Source organism: Westerdykella ornata, assembly GCF_010094085.1.
Source record: "Westerdykella ornata strain CBS 379.55 unplaced genomic scaffold EI97scaffold_24, whole genome shotgun sequence".
Lineage (NCBI taxonomy): Eukaryota > Fungi > Ascomycota > Dothideomycetes > Pleosporales > Sporormiaceae > Westerdykella > Westerdykella ornata.
In genome coordinates this window covers 186152-204771 of record NW_022986874.1, presented here as the reverse complement: position 1 = coordinate 204771, position 18620 = coordinate 186152, and the positions used below count along the sequence as shown (strand labels likewise).

The 18620-nt window shown below is 54.6% G+C and overlaps 5 protein-coding genes across 5 annotated transcripts; 2 read left to right on the top strand and 3 right to left on the bottom strand.

Moving 5' to 3' along the window:
* Positions 1 to 1240: 1240 nt before the first annotated feature.
* Positions 1241 to 2276, bottom strand: EI97DRAFT_145744 (uncharacterized protein). The gene has a single exon (XM_033793231.1). The coding sequence runs from the start codon at positions 1855 to 1857 to the stop codon at positions 1321 to 1323; it is 537 nt and encodes a 178-aa protein (XP_033651368.1). The 5' UTR covers positions 1858 to 2276; the 3' UTR covers positions 1241 to 1320.
* A 619-nt stretch (positions 2277 to 2895) lies between these two features.
* Positions 2896 to 4716, bottom strand: EI97DRAFT_145726 (uncharacterized protein). The gene is made up of 4 exons (XM_033793230.1): positions 3733 to 4716; positions 3630 to 3683; positions 3403 to 3576; positions 2896 to 3353 (listed from the first exon to the last, which is right to left on the bottom strand). Exons 1-4 carry the CDS (start codon positions 4510 to 4512, stop codon positions 2928 to 2930), a joined length of 1434 nt encoding a protein of 477 aa, XP_033651367.1. The 5' UTR covers positions 4513 to 4716; the 3' UTR covers positions 2896 to 2927.
* A 2029-nt stretch (positions 4717 to 6745) lies between these two features.
* On the top strand, positions 6746 to 7467 carry EI97DRAFT_145711 (uncharacterized protein). Its single transcript, XM_033793227.1, has one exon. It carries the CDS (start codon positions 6863 to 6865, stop codon positions 7232 to 7234), a length of 372 nt encoding a protein of 123 aa, XP_033651366.1. The 5' UTR covers positions 6746 to 6862; the 3' UTR covers positions 7235 to 7467.
* Positions 7468 to 8303: 836 nt separating this feature from the next.
* EI97DRAFT_145713 (uncharacterized protein) lies at positions 8304 to 9081 on the top strand. Its single transcript, XM_033793228.1, has one exon. It carries the CDS (start codon positions 8466 to 8468, stop codon positions 8925 to 8927), a length of 462 nt encoding a protein of 153 aa, XP_033651365.1. The 5' UTR covers positions 8304 to 8465; the 3' UTR covers positions 8928 to 9081.
* Positions 9082 to 10966: 1885 nt separating this feature from the next.
* Positions 10967 to 18531, bottom strand: EI97DRAFT_444632 (uncharacterized protein; the record flags this gene model as incomplete). Its single annotated transcript, XM_033799913.1, has 2 exons — positions 10967 to 12120; positions 12177 to 18531. The coding sequence occupies 2 exons, from the start codon at positions 18529 to 18531 to the stop codon at positions 10967 to 10969; spliced, it is 7509 nt and encodes a 2502-aa protein (XP_033651364.1).
* Positions 18532 to 18620: the final 89 nt, after the last annotated feature.

Below are 18620 nucleotides of genomic sequence, written 5' to 3'. Positions count from 1 at the left end.
TGCGGGTGGGAAGGGGACCGGGGGGTGGGACATTTCCCGAGGGTTGGGACTTTTTTTTAGTGCGGGTTGAGGATTTGAGATCTTGCGAGATGATCTGTTTTGATATCCGTCATGATGAAGACGCTAGCGTGAATGACGGAATACAGGGGATAGGGTAGGCGGGCATTTTGGTCGGCGAAGTGAGGGTGGTTAGGGCAGCGAATTGTGGGACTCTTGTATGGGGTTAGGGAGTGCATTTCATCGAAATATGTGCGCAGATATACGCACGTGCGTGTACATGTGAGTCCAGCACCGTTACATCTCACACACCTCCTATTCATCCCCTGGACCCCTTGACCCAACACCACGGCACCCCTCCCCCTCCCCCCTCCCTCAGTGCGCTCGGGGGATTCGGGCTTTTCATGCAGCAAAGAGTCCCGCGATTCGCGAATGCTTGTGCAGTTACCGGTACCGCTGCGTTGTGCAACGCTCCCCTTCCACCCCGGCGCACAACGACCCCATTGGCAGGCCAACGCTGTATCCTGCACGGGGTTGTGCTGTTAGGCGTCGTATTCGGGGGATTGGAGAGGCTCTGGTTGCATGCTGTGGTGTGGCGCGGGCGGGGTACAGCATTGCGTTGAGCAATGAGCGTTGAGGAACCCCGTTATGAGCAGTGAAAAATATCGATACCGGGACTCGCGCGATATCATTGGCGTAAAAGGGTAGGAGGTCACGGGCCACGAATTTTCAGGGTTTCAAGGGTGGATAACATCGGGACGAGATGGACTAATGGGCGGGCACTAAAGGGGAGCGGGAGATGGGCGCTTCCGTCGTATTTTCGGAGCCATTTGAGAGCACTGAGCAGGTCTCAGGCGATGTTTGGGAAGGGGTTGATGAAACGTGCGGATGGCGAGAGATGTGGTTGGGAGTGCGCCATCTGGGTGAGGCTGAAGAGTGGAGATAATCTGCTCAGGCCTAAAGCAGAGGGGATAAAATGAGTACAGAAGGTGGAGAACTAGTACATGGTCACGGAGGCGTGGGAGTGACAAACGGGATCCCGCGTGGGCGGATGATGTACCCTTGACCCAGCTCCAGTCGACGACGAGGGGGGAGGAGAATTGTCCAAGTGAGGAGGAGAATTCGGAGACCATCAGGATGTTTGCGATAATCCTTCAAACGTCAAGGTGCAAGTATCAGAAGGACCAGGAGTAGCAGTGGCCGGAAATACACCACTCCACTCCTCTTTGTCCGCTGCACACGACTGTAGATAACCCCGCCATAAGCCGACCCCAACCTTGGAACCTCAGGCATCTGGGCACGAGACACCCCAGTCCCAAATCTCTACCTACAAGTAGAAACCACTAAAAAAATGCATCTCTGGATAAACACACTTCTGTTCGCCGAACTTTCCACCTTCCCGGAAGCGCAAAGATTCGACCCGGTGTTTAAAATGAGGTCGATATCTGGGTGCTCATGCATGTTCGAAGAAGGATACCTGGGATACATTGGACAGGCCTGGGACATATGCATACACAGTACGAGCGACGCGATGAGAAAACCGCACATCCGACACCGTAGTCTCGTGCCCTCAGCCTTGAAAATCCCAAGATCGACAAATTTATTCTCGCTGAGATCATATCGTGGCACCATGTCGCACTCGATTCCCTCCAGCTGTGTCTGTCCATCGTGACACTGCCTTGCTCGCACGCTTCCCCCTCCTAAGCACCCCACCGTCATCGCACAGCACCCACACCCACACACAGACATGAGACAACACAACCAGGAGCGCGCGCGCGCATCGGTAGCTTCCGAAACCCGGCAAGCTGCACAAATAAAACGATGTTTGGGACATGTTGCGCGCGCCTTGTGGTTGGTCATTCGCCCTTGTAGGATTGCAGCTCCTAGAAATCCTGGAAAGTAATATTTTTTTGTGCATAGCAAAGCGTGGGGGTGATGAATTTTTGGGGTGTTGTTGTCGAGATTAGATGTGCGCGGAGTGGAGAAACTCCGTATTCGCAGACATGGTTAATGGATGCTAAAAGCCCGCGAATACCCGCGGAGACAGATCACCCAAGTGCTCAGCAGGGGGATGGTTGTCAAGCTGGAGCTCAAGGAGTAGTACAAGTAGACTAGTGGGCATTATTGGACTATTAGCTAGGGGAGGATGAAGGGAGTTCCCGGACGAGGAGAAGGGAGCACCCGCTGAGCGGGGCGATTGGGTCCCTTCGCTTGTGGCTTTCCGCCCAATGAATCTGTGCGCATCTGATCATGTCATGTATTCTGAAGCAGTAAGCTGGGGGGAGGCACACGTGCGATGGGGAACAACGCTGATGCGTTGGAATAGAGAGCGACCTCGTCTGAGAAGGAGACGGCTACCTAGACCTAGGAATACTATGTAGGTCCTGGTACATCTTAGGGAGTACACACAGTCTGTGACGTCCTTTGCGGCTGTTTTCACAACTCGAATCTGCTGCTGCGGGCGCCACAGTAATGGCATGTCATTGTCCATGGTCCCCATCTGGCGGTGCGATGATGTCCCAGATCGTCGCTGCAGTGCTGCCCGCATGGGAAGATGCGAGCACAGCTGCCCGAGACGAGGAAGCGCGTAGTGTCATATTGCATTTGCAACAACGCACGAAAGCAGGGAACGATGGAAGGGAAAAACCAAGTAGTGTGGAAGCAAGCGAGCCAGGCGCTTGGATACTACTATGTAACCAGAATGTAAAACTATGCATATGATACAACGACGCTCTGCAAAAGGCAGTCAAAATAGAACGCTGAAATCGCAGAAAGCAAGTGGACCCAGTGTCCATGCGCCTCCCTTCGCCCAGCCAGTATCAAATGTCCCTCCCTGGGTATCAACCCTTCCCAATAACTCCCATTAAATCCACCGTTCCATACATACCCTTGATTCCCATTTCATCATTGTCGTGCAAAACTTGGAATTCCTAGAGCGTCCGTTCGGGGAACACACAATCGTCATAACCCGACGAGCCTGCGTAGCCCCCAACCATGGTGCTGTTGAAGTCGAAACCGTCATCCGCCTTGATGAAGCCCACCGAGGATAGTGACGAGCATCGGCTGCTTCGGCTACTGGCCGATTGTGCATACATCTCGCTGTACTCGATTGAGTCTCGTCTGGCTGATGGAGCCATAGTAGCCGTGTACGACGAAGTTGAAACGGTTGAAGAAGCCACTGAGATCCGCCGGTCCTTGCCGCGCCCCTTGATGCCCTTGTTGGAGTTCTTGTAGAGCGAGGCGAAGTACTCCCAGAGTTTCCGCTCCTCGTCTGTGACGTTATCGACTTCTTCTACCGAGGCGAACTTCTTTGTGAGCTCGGCTATGGTGTCTGCATGGAACCTGTTCTGATGATGCTGTGATGTGTTAGCAATGGTCCATCCGGGACATGCCTTGGACGTTTACCTTGAGGTTTCCAAGTTGAGTGAAGCGCTTCCCACATTTGTTGAGTTCGCAGGTGAAGGGCTTGATCTGCTGATGAACGATTCTGTGTGCTCGCACATTGCCACGTTGAGCGAAGCTTTTGCCGCATATGTCGCAGTTGTATGGCCTCTCTCCAGTGTGTCGCCGCTCATGAGTCTGCTCAAAGTCAGTAAGTGACCACGTCTTGAAGAGCATATAGGGATGCATACCCTTAGGTTTCCCAACTGTGAAAAACTTTGCCCGCAACCAGGATGCCTACAAACCTGCACACGGGTTAGTCTTGTCGATGAATGAGCTGAATGGGCAGCGTACGTGAGGCTTTTCGCCGTTGTGACTGCGCATATGGATGACAAGATGTGTCTTCTGACAGAATCGTTTGTTGCAATCCTGCAACGGGCACTCGTATTTCCTAGTTGGCTTCTTCTGTGACTTGGTCTGCTGTTTGGCGTCCTGTCGCGGAGGTGAGTGTGGTGCTCGCCGAAGTTCCTGGGCCAATTCGGGGCGTACCTCCGAAGGTTGCTGTGTCTGCTGAGGCTCATGCTTTTGCTTTGCCTGTATCGCTCTCATCAAGGTATCGACGTGGGTATTGAACTCGATTGTGTTACCTTGGGTAGGCTGGGGGAGCGTCGGCTTAGAGTCTTCGTGTTGGGGAGAGTCCAGATAAGAGTAAGCGGGTCGAGTGGGAGAGGGCACCTCCATTTTCACTGCCGAGGGCATGGCCCTTTCCATGGGAAAGCGGGCCCTTGGGTCGCCCAGTCTGGGAGCAGGTTGACCGTGGTTGACGGAGTGAAACAGAGGGGTCGACGGCATTGCAGAACTGAAGTTCGTCTGAAAAGGCTGTTGCAGGCTGTAGGGATTCATAGGCATAGAACCCACCACTGGCACGAAGAGGCCAGGTTGGTATGGATCCGAGTACTGTGCCATCTGGTGGTGCATGTGTGCCGTTGCCGCTTGAAAGGGTCCTGTGGCTTCTGAGTCGACTGAAGTTCTGAACGACCCCGACGAGAAGAGAGACGTGACGTGGTCGTGGAAAGGTTGCTCGGGTTGGGTTTGCCAATGGCCGACATGCATAGGGTTCATGACGGCGGCCATAGTTTAAAGTATTGAGAGCTCAGAGGTTTGCGGGAGTCGGTGGGGGTGGGTAGATGCCTTGTCCCGGAGTGGTGGAAGGAAGCGAGGGACGGTGCAGAGGCAGCGGACTGGACCAAACGGCGAAGCGTGGCTGTTTGGAATGACTTCAAATAGCCAGTGCTGGTCAAAATGGAGGAGGAGGTTCACAGAGGGTGAATGTAGAGGCTCGTTCCAAGTTCCATCTGGGCGGAGAGGAGACTAAGGGGGTTTACATAGTCCGTAGAACAGCCATTTTGGAAAGCAGTATACAGGCAACGTGCAAGGGCATGCTCGAATTCCAGACCGGGTAACGCAAGAGGAAGGCAACGCCACAAGGATGAGGGCATGTCGCCAAGGGTGACTGACCGCCATCGAGGCCTGAACCTGGGACATGTGTTTTGGTGAGCGGGATGAGCTTGTCAAGAGGAGGGCATGCGGGAGGGCACGGCCAGGAGAGGCGCGGTGGCTGCACATGGGGGAGTGTCAAGGTGGGTGGAGAGTGTGGGGGTTCGTTCCGAGACACAGTTTCAAAGCCGCCACTCCATTGGCAGCGAGGAGATGCGCAGGAAAGATGCAGATGGCTATCAGGGCCATTATTTCGTGGGTCCGGAAATGCCAGCTGAGGTCGATAATGGCCTATCTATCGAGTGCTGTCGACCTCCTCGGGGATGAAGGTAAGCCTTGCACAATGACACGGATTTGGGTCTCGAGTGTCTTTTCTTCTAGGTTGAATAATATGCAGAACTGAAGCAGCTTCTACCACCACTGGCACCGTCAAAGTCCCAGGCTCTCAAGATGGAAGACGGCGATGTAGTGACGCACTGGGACTCTGTGAATGGTCGGCTGGAGAATGGGAGCCCAAGGACCCCCGCCCGGACCCGCGCCAAAACCAATTGGGCATCTCAAGACGAGGGAGCGGCAACGACAGCCTCTCTCACCGCTTTGGGCATGTCGCCTTAGGTAAGAGGCCTTTCGTTCCGCCAACTCCCCGAGAGTCGAGACAAGTGTCAGTACGGGGCGAGGAGCGGGCTGACCAGGACCCTTGAGAGACAACCCATACGGCTGGGACCATCGTGCCCATGCTGCTGCGTTCCGCGCGGCGGCTCCAGGTCCCCGGAGCGGGTAGAGAGGGAGGAAGGGGAGGGTCGAGGCATTCACGACTCAGACATGGTCGACTCCCTCTCATCTCATCTGCTCTTGCAGCATCGGAGCCGCTGTCGGCCATGGGGTACCTGCAGGACGACCCAGAGGAATGACAGAGGATCGTGTGCGGGATCGCGAGATTGGGTGGCTCGGGCGATGCAGTGAAGCGGCGTAGCCCTCCTCATTTGTGCTCCTCACCGCTGTGACGGTCTTTGGTTGCATGTTGGCCATAGGATGTTGTGTGTTTGTTGTTGAATGTCCCAATAGTAACAAGTAAAATAATGATCAATCCGAGACGGGTCCGAGAAGTGTGCCAAGAAGGCTAATGACTAAGCATTCCATTATTGGCATCCCGTAAACAGATGACCCTTTACTCCGTACTGCAACCTCCCTTGTGAACTTCCCCTGCATCTCTCCTCCATCCCCGGCCGCCACGCACTGCATGTCCATGACTTCCTGTCGTGGGAATCCGCCTGCTTCCTTTTCGTTCCTTGCTGGTCACGCTTCTCCAACGTCCCGTTATCACGGCTGACCAGTGGCGAGCGTCTTAGCGGAAATGCGAATGAACCATATCGATGCGTGGTGACAGTTCGAAGACCTGCCCTCCAGAGTGCCGGAGAAACTGCAATCGGATGCTCCAGTGCAACCTGGCCGAAGGTGCCACAGGCAATGCATTCCGTTTGCCCAACCGTCCTCAAGTCCACCCTGGCGCCTCACAGCTGATCACGACTCCATGACGCTCCCGCCACTTTGATCGCCTCAAACGCAGTGTCTGGCTCGTCCCGGAACTCTCGAGGCTCTTCCGAATCTCGTTGTGGTCCATATGCATGCTGCGATGGCTATTCGCCAGCACCTTACTGGTACATAAACATGGCAGCACTCCTGTTTTGCTGTGCTTTTCCAGCGGTGGTATCCGCACAGATGAGGAGAGATGCCTTGACATCATCCAAACCATGCTGTTGCAAGATGCACAGGCAAATTGCAACGCGGAAGACCTGGTCACGATTTGAAGCGTGGCTTGCTCCTATCACTCCTTGAGAACAAGGCACAGCACGCCAAGGGGAGGCTGCCCTGCATTGTCCGACCTCTCAACCGTGGCAACCATCAGACCAACTGTTCGGGCCTGGCTCCTGCAAGGATCTGTTGCGCAGTCCTCATCACACCCGATGCTTCGGGTTTGTGGGACAGCATGCCCGTTTTCGGACAGTGTGCATATCGAGCCCGTCGACCAGTCAAGCCTCATGCAAGCCGGCACAATCCAGGAATAATCTCCTTCAAGGTTCATCAGCCGCCCTGCCACCCGGCACCACCAACTTCGTCCCCGCATCTTCCCTGTGATCAAAAAGACACTGGAGAGCCAATCCCAGCGGCCCCGCGATATAACGACCAATGGGAAAATAAGCCGATGCTTGAGATCTCCCGCGGCAGTGGGACGATGACCTCGCCGCAACTGGGCGTGTTCCTTACAGTATGCTGTGCCATATTCACTTCCCAGGACCCCTTTCTTTGTTTCGCAGCTGTGTCTAGCTGGTTCGTAAGTCCACCTAATTCTGGGCGCTGAAAGGGCATCCTCCGAGGGAACCGCGGTGATTGCTGGGCGTTTTGACGCGAGATTGCCAATGCTGGAATTGCTGCTGTCTCCAGCAGGCCAGCCAAGCGAACCCCTTTCACCCCCACGCCGCGAATCCCCCACGCGCCCACTCTTTAGCTAACAATTTTAACAGCATACCAAGACTGTCTAGCTCTCACGCCGTTGCTCGTACTGTGCACAAAACCTGCAGATAAAAAACTGCAGAAGCGTGGTAATGGAGAGCTCCTTGGTCAAATATCCACGATCTTACGATAAGTGTTCTCCATGTGCCACAACCTTGGATCCAGCATCCACTATCGCTTTTGGCTTTTGGCACGTTCAGAGAGACTCAAGCCTTTCCCACGTTGTCTGCTTATACGAATAATGCGATAGTGCTTGGGAACTATCGAGAAAAGAGTTGCCCCTGCAGACGTGATGCGTGCTGCTTCCAACTGAGATGCATGCCGCGTCGTCTTATCGATCATCTATCTCCTTTACACTCGACAGCAATTATCGGCCGTCGGAATGTTCCGTGCTACCATTTGCCCTTGCCTGCCAGGAGCTCTGTAGTCCCGAGGGCATGGAGAGCTCACAATCCAAGGATGATGGAGTCTGCAACCCAGCGATTTCCGTCACTGTTAAAGCCCGGTGTAAACCAATGGGAACGCTAGACAAGCGCGCCGCGGCTCCTTTATGCGCATTCACACCGATCAAGCGCTTTCCCCATACCAACACGAAGAGGCACAGTTTACGCCTCCGCCTTGCAGTCCTGATAACCGCCTCCGCGACTTTCAGATGCTCTTGCCACTCAAACTATTACGAGGGCATCCCACACACCGAACATCGTCGCTGGGGGCCCAGCATCACTTGGGCACCGTGGTGGACTCCACTGCCCTAGATGCATACCTTGCAATATTGTTACATGCAGCTTAAAGACCGTATCAAATCACTGCAACCCGGGCACGTGGGAGCGAGAAAGACACCCTCGCTCTGCTGAAACGAATTCGCTGTTCTCGCCACTCGGCGAGCAGAAGAGCCACCAACATGGGCGCGCCACCTCGCTGGGGTTGAAATCACTCTCTTCAGTGCGCTGCTAACCGGTGAAGCAAGTTTCAATGATCCACCTTTTGTTGAATTCCCTTGACGGACACGAAGATGAAGCGATCCGGTAGATTGAAGTCACTCAGCTATCAAAAGCAATCTGCTCTGATACTGGGAGAGCATGCTCTCACACGACTCTCAGACAGGTGAGGGTGGCAAAGAGAAATCCGCGGCTCTGGAATTGCTCCCCTCGCAAATGGGAAGTCAGCAAGAAGTGATCGACTTTTCATCACGGTACCTGCCCTTCTCTCTGGCTCGAACCGCCTTTCATGTTCGCCTTTCATCATTCTTTCGTCATTTGGTTTCTTCTGATGTGGTCTACTGCAGTTTTGCCTCCTTCCGTGGACGCATACACACCCATCAATATATGGTGAAACCTCCTCATGCACAGGACACACTGTCATCCATGAAAAGCAGAGACAACTCAAGACCGGATATGGTCTCTCCCGGGAGTGGTTTCGTCTATTCTATTCTTGTCTACACCTTCCCTTTCCCCTCCCACCCGCCTTTCTTTTTTCCCCTCTTATCGAACACACCCTCGAAGACTCGGAGAAATCGGAGAACTCCAAACGCCCAAGCCTGAAGTGAGCAGGGAGCAATGTTGCCGCACCTAATCACCCAAACGGCCCCGACAATATCACAGGAGTGAAGAGTAAAGAGCCGTATTGCTCCGTAGCTCGACGGGGGCTGACCGCTCAAGGGTTGAAGTCCCTAACAGTGGTAAAACAGTTGGCATCATGGATATTTGCAGTACGAGGAAGGAAAACATGGGGGAGCAAAGGCAGTTCCGGCCGACTACTCGTTGATGAAGGATCTAAATGGAACCTCTTGCGAAGCAGGAGTGAGGTATTGTTCTCAATGTAGCTTCCGAAGTGGAATCATTAGGTTTTCATGCCTCTCCTTCTTTCTGGGACCGATCGACGATTCTCTCCTTGTAGGATGGAGGGGCTCGGATGGACACCTGCTCGTGTCTTTCAACGTGATAAGAGCACCCCAAGGATGGCCATCTTGCGATGTACCTATGTAGACCTGCTTCTTGCGCGCCTTCAACTCGTCATAGACCACTTAGTCATGAGAACGGGAGTCCGAATCGCTGGATGTTGTCGTAGTGGCAGAGGCGGTTCTGGGACGGCTATCGACATGATGTACATTGAGATATGGACACCAATGCTCCTTACGTACAGTAGAACTTTTCATAATTCATTGGCGAGGATGCCTTTCCCATTCTTTTTCGGGTCGATCAGTTTTGTGATATCTTACCATCGTGAACTGGACTCCGGTGCTGAAATCGGCATGTATCCTGCAGGACTAGTAAGTAGTCCGCATTGCCAGCACTCGGTAGGACTTTCATCTGCTACCGATTACATCCAAGGTTACTCCGTAAGCAGCGAAGAGCTGCCTATTAGTCTGTCTAGGCGTAAACCATATGCTCTGTAGGTGTAACTAGTCTCCTATACCTAAAGCATCCTGCCGATCAGCTTATCTAGTTTCAAATGTTGGCACGCGAAGCTCGCAGTGGAAGATAACCCTACACTTTCAACCCCAAAACCCTGAATGCGTATATACCGCTGATAAACGCTTGCTTGCTGTTGCTCAAATCAAAAAGGGAAATCTCGTTCGCTAATGCTTTGTACGGAACGACATGTTCTCCGCTGTCTCCCGGCTTCCATCGTCGCGTGGATATAGCAGCACTCGGAGAGTATGTTGAAGCTGTTTATCCTCCGAACAGCTGGGATGGGTAGATGGGAGTTCGAGCACCGCCAATATTACTCGTCTGTCTCCATCCAGCCGACGAGTTGTCCGGTACTAAACCCATCGAGCGCGCCTGTGGTCAGACAAGAAGTCTTTCGAGCACAATGTCTATTCAACACTGCAATATCAGTCCCCATGTCCAAACAAACCTGCTTGCGAGTAGGGCAGTAAGTCCACCCAAACCTCCACCGCCAGCATCCATACTGTCTGCATCTCGTTTCCCAACGTCTGGCTGGCCATTGGCATCCACAGAAAAGCAGAAATGGGTTGGCCGGGAGCCGGGAAAAAGCCTTCAGAGTAACTTTCAGGCGGCGTTTCCCCTTGGGCCGTTGGTTTCAAGATCCAGCACGACGACGGGGAGAGTTCTGCAGAATGCGTCGTATAACGGACGGACGGGGATATGGTGTGGACGTCTCGATAGGTCGTGTGGGAGGGACTGGATGTGTCACAATCCTAGGTCCATCTACACTGTCCGAGTCTACACAGACAGTATCCGTGACCCGTCATGCACCTTCTACTCTCCCCGTCCTTCAAACGCAAAACGAAACACCCAATAAAACCAAAGAGACCGAGGGCAAATGCAATCAATCCATACCCATCACTCACAAATATAAATCCCAAACTAAATAATACATCTCTATCTCCCATACAAGAAAGTCCCCCATCCTCGATGCCCCTTAAAAAAAACTCCCCAACGCCTGGCAAATGCACCGCCGAGACCAATACCAATCCGCATACAAAAGAGAACAGAGTGGATGATGAAGAAGAAGATGAGTACTCGATACAATCGCAACCCCTGGGCCCAATCCAAGTCATCAATCCCACTCACTCCCACTTCCGCTACCTCCTTCCCTTCCATTTCCCCGGCACCTAGCCTTGGGATCTCCTCGGCCTCTTCTGATCCCTATGACTCGGCGGTTCCTCTCCGCCCGGCGGACCGCGCTTCCTCATATCCCTCGCCTCATCTCTCGGTGCTCTTCTCTCGCCCCTCCTCATATCTCCTCCCTGTTGCTGTTGTTGTTGTCTGAAATCCGCCCCGCGCCCACCATTTCCCGACCACGCCGGAGCTTCACCTGGACCCGGTGGCGGTGGACCTCTCCGGGAAGAAGACGCAGGAGCCATCTCTTGCCCAAAACTCCTTCCCTCATCTCCCCTCCCAGATCTCTCTCGTCGCTCTCTCCCGCCATCACGTGACGGCTGCTCACCACCTTCTCTCTCCACCCTCTCCCTCCGACCTCCTCCATCTCGATCAGAAGAACTCCTCTTATCGCGACCGCTCGAACCGCGCGGCTCCCTCTCCCTCTCCCGCTCGCCACCTCTATCCTGCTGCTCTTCCTTCCGAGCGAACCTCTCCGGAGGGGGCCCATTCCGACTACCCCTCTCCTCCCCCTTCCTCTCCCCCCTCTCAGGCGACCTACTCCTCTGCCTCCCAGACCTCTCGCTCCGCCGACCCTCCCTATCTCTAGGACCGCGAGCGTCGTATCTGCCGTCATCCGGCGGAGGACCCCTATCATGCCTTGAGGGTGGCAAGTCCGGTCTCATGGATGGATTCGGCGTACCAGGGTGAGATCCTGATCCCACAGGACTTGGCATATTGGGACCACCTTCGGGAAAACCGCCCGCGCGAGCTGCACCGCGTCCCCGGACCTGGAGTGATGGAGTGGACGGGTTGACGTCATTGTATCCACCGCCGGAAGATTGATTCTGCCCTAGGACATTGTTGATGGCTCGCAAGGCATGTCCTGAAGTTCGAGGGCCGCGATCACCATAGGATGGGCCTGTGGGCGGTCCGCGAGTGGAAGGCGACGATGCCGCGGGCCCGGAAGGTGTCCGTCCAACCCCTCGAGGCCCGCTGGGGGGATGAACATCGGTTTGAAGCGCTGGCGCGCTCATCATCTCTTTCATCCTGTCGGGATAGACGCCCGGTTCATTCTGTTGGGAGGGTCCAGAAGGCGGTGCTCGAGCGGTAGGCTGGGCTTGATCAGCCACTTCCCAACGCTGATCCCGTCGATCTGTGTGCGGGTCTGTTGTGCTGTTAGAAAGGCGGTTTAGACGGAATCGATATTGGTAGTTGACTCACTTCTCGGACCGGACGGGACATTGTCGCTGGGAGGGTTGAGCCGGCCATAGTTAGGATCTTGAGCTTGATATCCAGACGGACGAGATGGTCCAGATGAGGACATGAACATATCACGGGAGACACGCCCAGACGCTGCAGGTTCGTTTCGCCCTCCGCGAGGTCCAGTCGGAGCGGCACCAGGGCCATCATCCCGCCGTTCTCGCCCAACAGGATAATCGTTCAAAGGTGCATGTTCAAGCGGTGCGCGATCATACAGTCTATCATCGCGAAGATCTCGAGCAGGTTCATTACGCCCTTGGTAACCGCCAGGCATGCGCTCGCGACGAGGCACGGGAGACTGCCCGCGAGAGCTACGGCCATGGCGACTTTCCCTATCGGAACGGAAATCGTTGGCTGCTTGTTCTTCTTCCAGGACTTTAGCTCGCCCTGGATCCATCATATCCCGCTCTCCGCGAGGAGGCAGCCTACCGCCCGCCGAAGGGGTTCCATTCAGAGGCGGTCTATCCGGCATGTCACGCATAACATGGCTTGGCCCGCGATCCCCGACCCTCAGGGACTGGTTCGGGAAATCTCGTCGATAAGGTACAACATCTTCTTGCGGAGGTAATTCGCGACCATGGGGACGTCGAGGTCCATCTGCAGGTGGGAGCGGTGGACCACGGGGATCTCGTTCACGTACGTCTCTCATCTCCCTGGCATGTATGGTATCCCGAATATCTCGTGCGTCTCGCTGATGGTAAGGGGGTGGGACGGGACGCATGTCTCGCGGTGGTGGCCGCATGGATCGTTCGTCATGAAACTCTCGCGAGTCGCGCGGTTCTCGCTCGTCCCGGAGATCTCTTGAACCCCAGCCAGGCTCTCTACGCTCAGGAGGTGGAGTCCGGCCGCGGCCACGTCCGGGTGACATTTCATGTCGTTCTCTGAACGGCTCCCGCTGATGCATATCCCGAATGGAATGTTCGCGCTGGGTATCGCGGTCGGGCCGCCCAAAATCTGGAGCCCCATTGTGTCGAGCATCAGGGCGAGGAGGAGCACCGTTATAGTCAGGTCCTCGATCACTACCGGCCCGCTCGCTTAGACGTGGTCGCGAAGGCTGGGTTTCTGGTCGAGGGGGGAGGCCGGGAATGACCTTATTTCCAGGGGTCTGATGACCTGTGCTGCCGCGGCTCTCAGGGCGAGGTACTCCTGGGCCAGCCTGAGGTGTAGGCGGTCCTGGCTGCGTATCCCGTGGAGGACCTCGAGTGCTGCTCTCCCTATCTGCCCGCGGAGGTTGGACAGGTGGACGCGTCTCTGCTTGTGGGGTGGGTCGAGCAGGCTCTGGCGCATTCACACGGGTCTCAGGCGCCGCTCTAGCGGGGAGGGCACGTTTTGCTTCTTCAATAGGCTTGTTGTCCTTCTGAGTGCTGACTGTCGCGGGCGGACTTTGTGGTGTTCCATTCGTCTGTGCTGTCCGCGGGGTGAACGCGGGAGCTGAGGCATTAAGTCGTGCAGTGGCCTCTTGAGGAGTTTCCGAGCGTCCAGCATCAGCGACCTTCGCAGCCCCCGTTGCGCTGACTGGCACGGCCACCTTTGCCTGTGGATTGAATGTTTGCAATGGCATCCTTTGCTTGTCACCCTTCTTGATATCACCCAATACCGACGTCGCCACAAGCTTGATATCTTCCCTTTCGTCGTTCTCCGACACGTCATGAACCATCTGGTAAATAGCCTTGCCCATAGAATCGATCTTAGGGAAGCTGGGGGCAACAGCCTTCAGGACGTTGATAGCGTTCCGAATATGCATATACTCGTCGCTCTTGAGACAAGCCTTCAGGGCACCGTAGATCTGGTCGTGCCACTTGTTCAGCAAGCTTTGGAACTCCGCAAAATCAAGGAAGGTGGCTGGGGACCGGTCAGCATTGAAAGTTTTACCGAAACCAGGCGAGTTCTTCTTGGAACCTTGTGAGAATTTGATGTAGTTTGCTTGGCTAGAGTGCCAGGTGTTGAGTTCCTTCAGCACATCGTTCAGGAATCGTCCGAGGTTGCTCGCTTCGCGTTCTGAACACATGAATATGATATTGGTAAGGAGCTTCCGTCTAAAGAGTTGATCCAGGAACTTCATCGACCTGAAGCCAGGAACACCAATGTCATGCATGTACTTGAACATAGCAGCGGCGAAGTGAGCGTCCTGGGGCGACAGCTGAATTCGAGGAAGGAAGCAGTCCTGGAGGAGTGTGTCGTAGAGCTCCACCGACTTTGCGTCAACCATCGGTATCCCGGTGAACCAGGTGTGCATCTCCTCTGCCAAGTATTTCCGCATCTGAAGCGCGTGCGTCAACATGGCTTTATTTTCTTCCCGGAAAGCGGCGCCTTGGTCATGGTAGCTTTGAACTTCTGCATCGCGCCGTGCACGAGCTTCACCGCTGACATTGCGACTTAACGGCGGGAGTTGGCTTGCTTTGTCTTGGAAATGCTTCGAAGCTGCGTTGTACAACTTCATCTCCTTCATCGGGGTTACGGTGAAAACATCAACCAGGGAGAGTTGCCAAAACGTCACGAAGAAGGTGGGGCACAAATGGCTGCCATAGACGTCCGGCACATTCGCTTGGAGTGACTTGACTATCGAATCGATTTCCGGATTTTGTTGCCGCTGGTCAAATAGGGCGGGATTGTGAGGACCGTCGGGACTCGTTGGGTTTTCAGTTGTCGGCCGGTCCTTCCTTTCCACGTCACCATTGACATTGGCATCCTTCATTTCTGTGTCTTCCGATCTAGCTTGAGACTTTTCTCCAGCTTCGTCAGCAGCAGGCGCTTCCTCGGTGCCGCTCATGGTCGTGTCACCATTGACTTGCTCGGTCTCGGTGGCCGCCGGCTCGGGAGCAGATGTAGGACGTTTGTTTCTAGCCGCATTAATCCTGGCGGAAATGCTTGCACGGCAAATAGAAAACGCGATGCTAGGGCTGACACCATACTCTGAGATCAACTCTACCACTCTAGGAACCATGGCATCAAATTCGTCGATCGTGAGGGACGACTGGAGGAAATCGAGGTATTGGTCGAAGTTGGAGCGTAACCGATCAAGGTTGGTACCGATAACTTTCAGCGGCGTGCCCGCCTCTTCGAACTCGGGTCGAAAGACGTACTGCTCAAGTTCAATGGCGAGGGAAACAAGAATCTGAGCAGCCAAGTCTGCATCTTTAAGACACTTCAACAGCCTCCTAGAGCTGAGTTTGTTCAGATGGCGCATGTCTCCCAGGTAGTGCTCCAGAGTGAAAGCCCTTAACAATGGGCCCGCCGAAAGACCGTGGACCTGAGTTTCGGTAAGGGACAGAACAGGGCCTATGCCCGCCATGGACGTGAGGAGCTGCTCAAGAATCTCCATGACGAACAACTTCCCCTGCAATAGCCTATCGGCAACAAACTGCAGTATCGGCGTGGGGTCGATGAGACTATAACGCCTGTAAGCTCTGCCGATAAAGTGGGCAGTGTTTTTCAGCCAATTCTCCGCCAACATGCCATCACTCCGCATAGTGTTCCGTTGCTTGCACAAGGAGTTGATGAAAGCCCAGTTTAAAGAGTCAAAACCTAGGAATGTGGCGAATCGACAACACTCCACAAGCGAATCCGTCATGTTGGAGTAGCTCTCCGCCTGTTTTAGAGCCAGCTCGAAGACAAGGCCGGGCGTAGCGTAGGCGGGTTTCGCTAGCAGTCTCCCCATCTCCTTCCAGTTCTCTTTGCTGATTCTCCGGAAGATACGCTTCGTTTCGATGTCGAGTTCCTGGAAATTTGCGGCTACCACATCCAGACGGGCTGCCCACGGTCTAGCTCTTGGATCGGACCTGTCACGCCTAGTGAACCAAGTGGTATAGATGGAATACCGTGTCGCTGTGTCGAAAATTTTGAAAAGCTCCCATGCCTCGTTGACAACACCCGGACTTCGACCTGAAAATGTCAAGGCAGGCGCCAGAAACTTCTTGGAAAGGAGTATCCAGCGGTTATAGTTGTCTTCGGAGGGATCCTCGGCAAGGCTCTTCCGCCCGATGCGGTACAGCTTCGTCAGGAGCACGGCATCCTTGCCGCATTCGAGACCCACGAACTGAAGCAGTGATTTACACAGTCTGAAGACATCGTCTACGTTCTGGCACACCGGGACGTTATCTGACCAGTCGTCCCAATAGAACCGATAATCAATCCCGTCACCCGCATCCTTCTCTTCAAGCTTTGCCCACCGCAGGGTTCGCCGAGGAACGTAGTCGCTGGGACATGATCCGTTTGCTGGACTTCCGTTCGGTTGTGCGCGTTTGGATTCCAGTGGGGGTTCGTCCGAAGGCTGGTATACCCCGCTCAGCGAGTGATGCGCGAGGCGGAAAAGATATCTGTGGAGATCCGGGTAGACATCAAGGAGCCATGGGAATTTGCCTAATATAAAGAAGGCTTCCGGTAGGGCCCCAATACAAAGTAAGCTGCGTAGCAATGCGATCTTCTGATCAACAGGTTCAGGAAGTTTTTCTTTCGGCTGCTGCTCCTCCTCTGCCGCTGGTGTTGCTCTTTCAGATGCGGACTTGGAATTCGCCTTGCTTTCAGCGTCTCGTAGGCGGGACACGGGTGCCGGCAGGGTTTCGTCCGGAAGAGCAGCGGCCATGGCCAGAGCATTCAGAGGCGTTGCGTTCGCCTTTCCCTCTGCTTTTGCCTTCTCCTGGAAAAGCTTATCTTTGTGGGCTAGCATGTCTTGATCCAACGGATACAGATGAGGATAGAGATCGGCCAACGAGATGAAACCGATCTTGATGAGAAGTGCCGCCAGATGTATTAGATTGTCCGGAAGAACGTCGTGAGCATCGCGGGTGTCCGAGGCGTAGAACCGAAGTTTGAACCCCAACAGCTGAGCCGCGATTCGGTTTCCTGACGGAGGTAGCGTGCCGGTTTGTGCCATCCACTCTTCCGCCCATTCCCGGATCTGCTTGAAATCAGAAGTAGACTCCTTCTTCTTCGTGTCCTTCTGCACTTCCGTTGCGTTGACATTCTCCATATTTGCAATACTAGCGGCCATGGAAGCGATGACTTCTTCGGATGGCGCGCCGCTTGTAATCTTGCGCGAACCAAGTTCGAAAAAGGCTTTGAATCCGACAGCATCCACACGATCCCAGAATAACCGATCACGTTCGCGTCGAAGTCGCAGCTGTCCTTCCTTGTCTTCCGCGCTATAGGTCCATTTCTTGAATCCTGGAGATGCCCAGAGCGGTAAGGTTGAAATAAGGGGCTCTTCCCACGAAATGCCATGCGGTACGCTCTGCTCAGGCCACCAGGAACTCGCCCGGAGATATTTGACGAAGAATCTTACATGCTTAACAAGTAAGGTGCCGAATACATCCAATGTAATGTCTAGGACTCTGCCGACGTCCAGGTTGAAAGCCCCAATCAGCGCCTTTACTCGCTGAAAAGTGCTTATGACAACATCTTCGGAAGGCGGCTGATTCTGAACCGTCGTGAAGTATTCCGTGATGAGCTTCGAGTATCCTTCCGATTCCTCACGGAGAAGATTGTAGTTCGACGCAAGGTACAGTGCATTCGTGGCCTTTCGTATCGCCATTTTCGGAAACGTAGGGTTGACCAGCTCCAACGGAACAAGCACGTTTTCCGGGAATATGCTCCGCATATGAGCCGTGTCAATACCAGTAGCTTGCAGCATAGGCTTGATGGGCTCGGGAAGTGAAGTAGATACAGGTTTGACAGGACCAGGAGGCTGAATCATCTCCACAATTGTACTGACGGTTTCGAGAAACAGAGGTATGGGATCAAGGGCGTCCGACTTGGGTCTGGCCAGAATCTCCTGCACTGTGGACCCAAGTTCGACCGGATCCAGCACACGGTCTATCGCGGATTGTATGATTTCTTCGAACACAAGCGAGAGCGTGAGCATGTCGCCTTCCGCTTGCGCCTGAGCGCCAACCTCGATGACAGCTTTTCGTCCTTGCCTGCTCCATGTATCAACGCGCTCCTGGGTGACGTATTGGTTCGAATGCGGCGATTGACCCGTTGGAGCTGGCACATTCGATTGAGGGGTCGACGGCGGGTTGGCTTGAGCAGGAGCAGCTTGAGCGGCCGGCGGAGCCCTGTTCTGCGGCGGCGGTGCTGCGGGAGGAGCCATGGTTCCCGAAGACGGCGCAACGCTAGGACTACCAGGGGTGCTCGGTACACCTCGACCTTGATTCCTGCTTGGCCTTCTGGAAGCAGGAGAGTTGTTGGCCTGCTGCTGCTGCGATTGCTGTTGCGCATTGGCAAGGCCGAGATTCTGGGGCCTGTGAGGCGATGGCCTGCTGTTACTGTCAATTGTATCGGAGCGTTCTGGCCTCTTGCGCTTGCCCGGCGGAGCCATGATGGCGCACTTCTACAAAGAAGAGCCCACAGTGACGTGATGTTGGACACGGCGGGCGGCGACCATGCGCGGAGAACGCGGGTTGGCGG

What these genes read in the sequence shown, in the direction of transcription:
- EI97DRAFT_145744 (XM_033793231.1), bottom strand. Translation starts at nt 1,857, where the DNA reads ATGACCAACCACAAGGCGCGCGCAACATGTCCCAAACATCGTTTTATT.
- EI97DRAFT_145726 (XM_033793230.1), bottom strand. Translation starts at nt 4,512, where the DNA reads ATGGCCGCCGTCATGAACCCTATGCATGTCGGCCATTGGCAAACCCAA. An exon ending in ACAACGGCGAAAAGCCTCAC is followed by an intron (nt 3,684 to 3,732) that starts GTACGCTGCCCA and finishes ACCCGTGTGCAG; the next exon opens with GTTTGTAGGCATCCTGGTTG. An exon ending in CACAGTTGGGAAACCTAAGG is followed by an intron (nt 3,577 to 3,629) that starts GTATGCATCCCT and finishes GACTTTGAGCAG; the next exon opens with ACTCATGAGCGGCGACACAC.
- EI97DRAFT_145711 (XM_033793227.1), top strand. Translation starts at nt 6,863, where the DNA reads ATGCCCGTTTTCGGACAGTGTGCATATCGAGCCCGTCGACCAGTCAAG.
- EI97DRAFT_145713 (XM_033793228.1), top strand. Translation starts at nt 8,466, where the DNA reads ATGCTCTCACACGACTCTCAGACAGGTGAGGGTGGCAAAGAGAAATCC.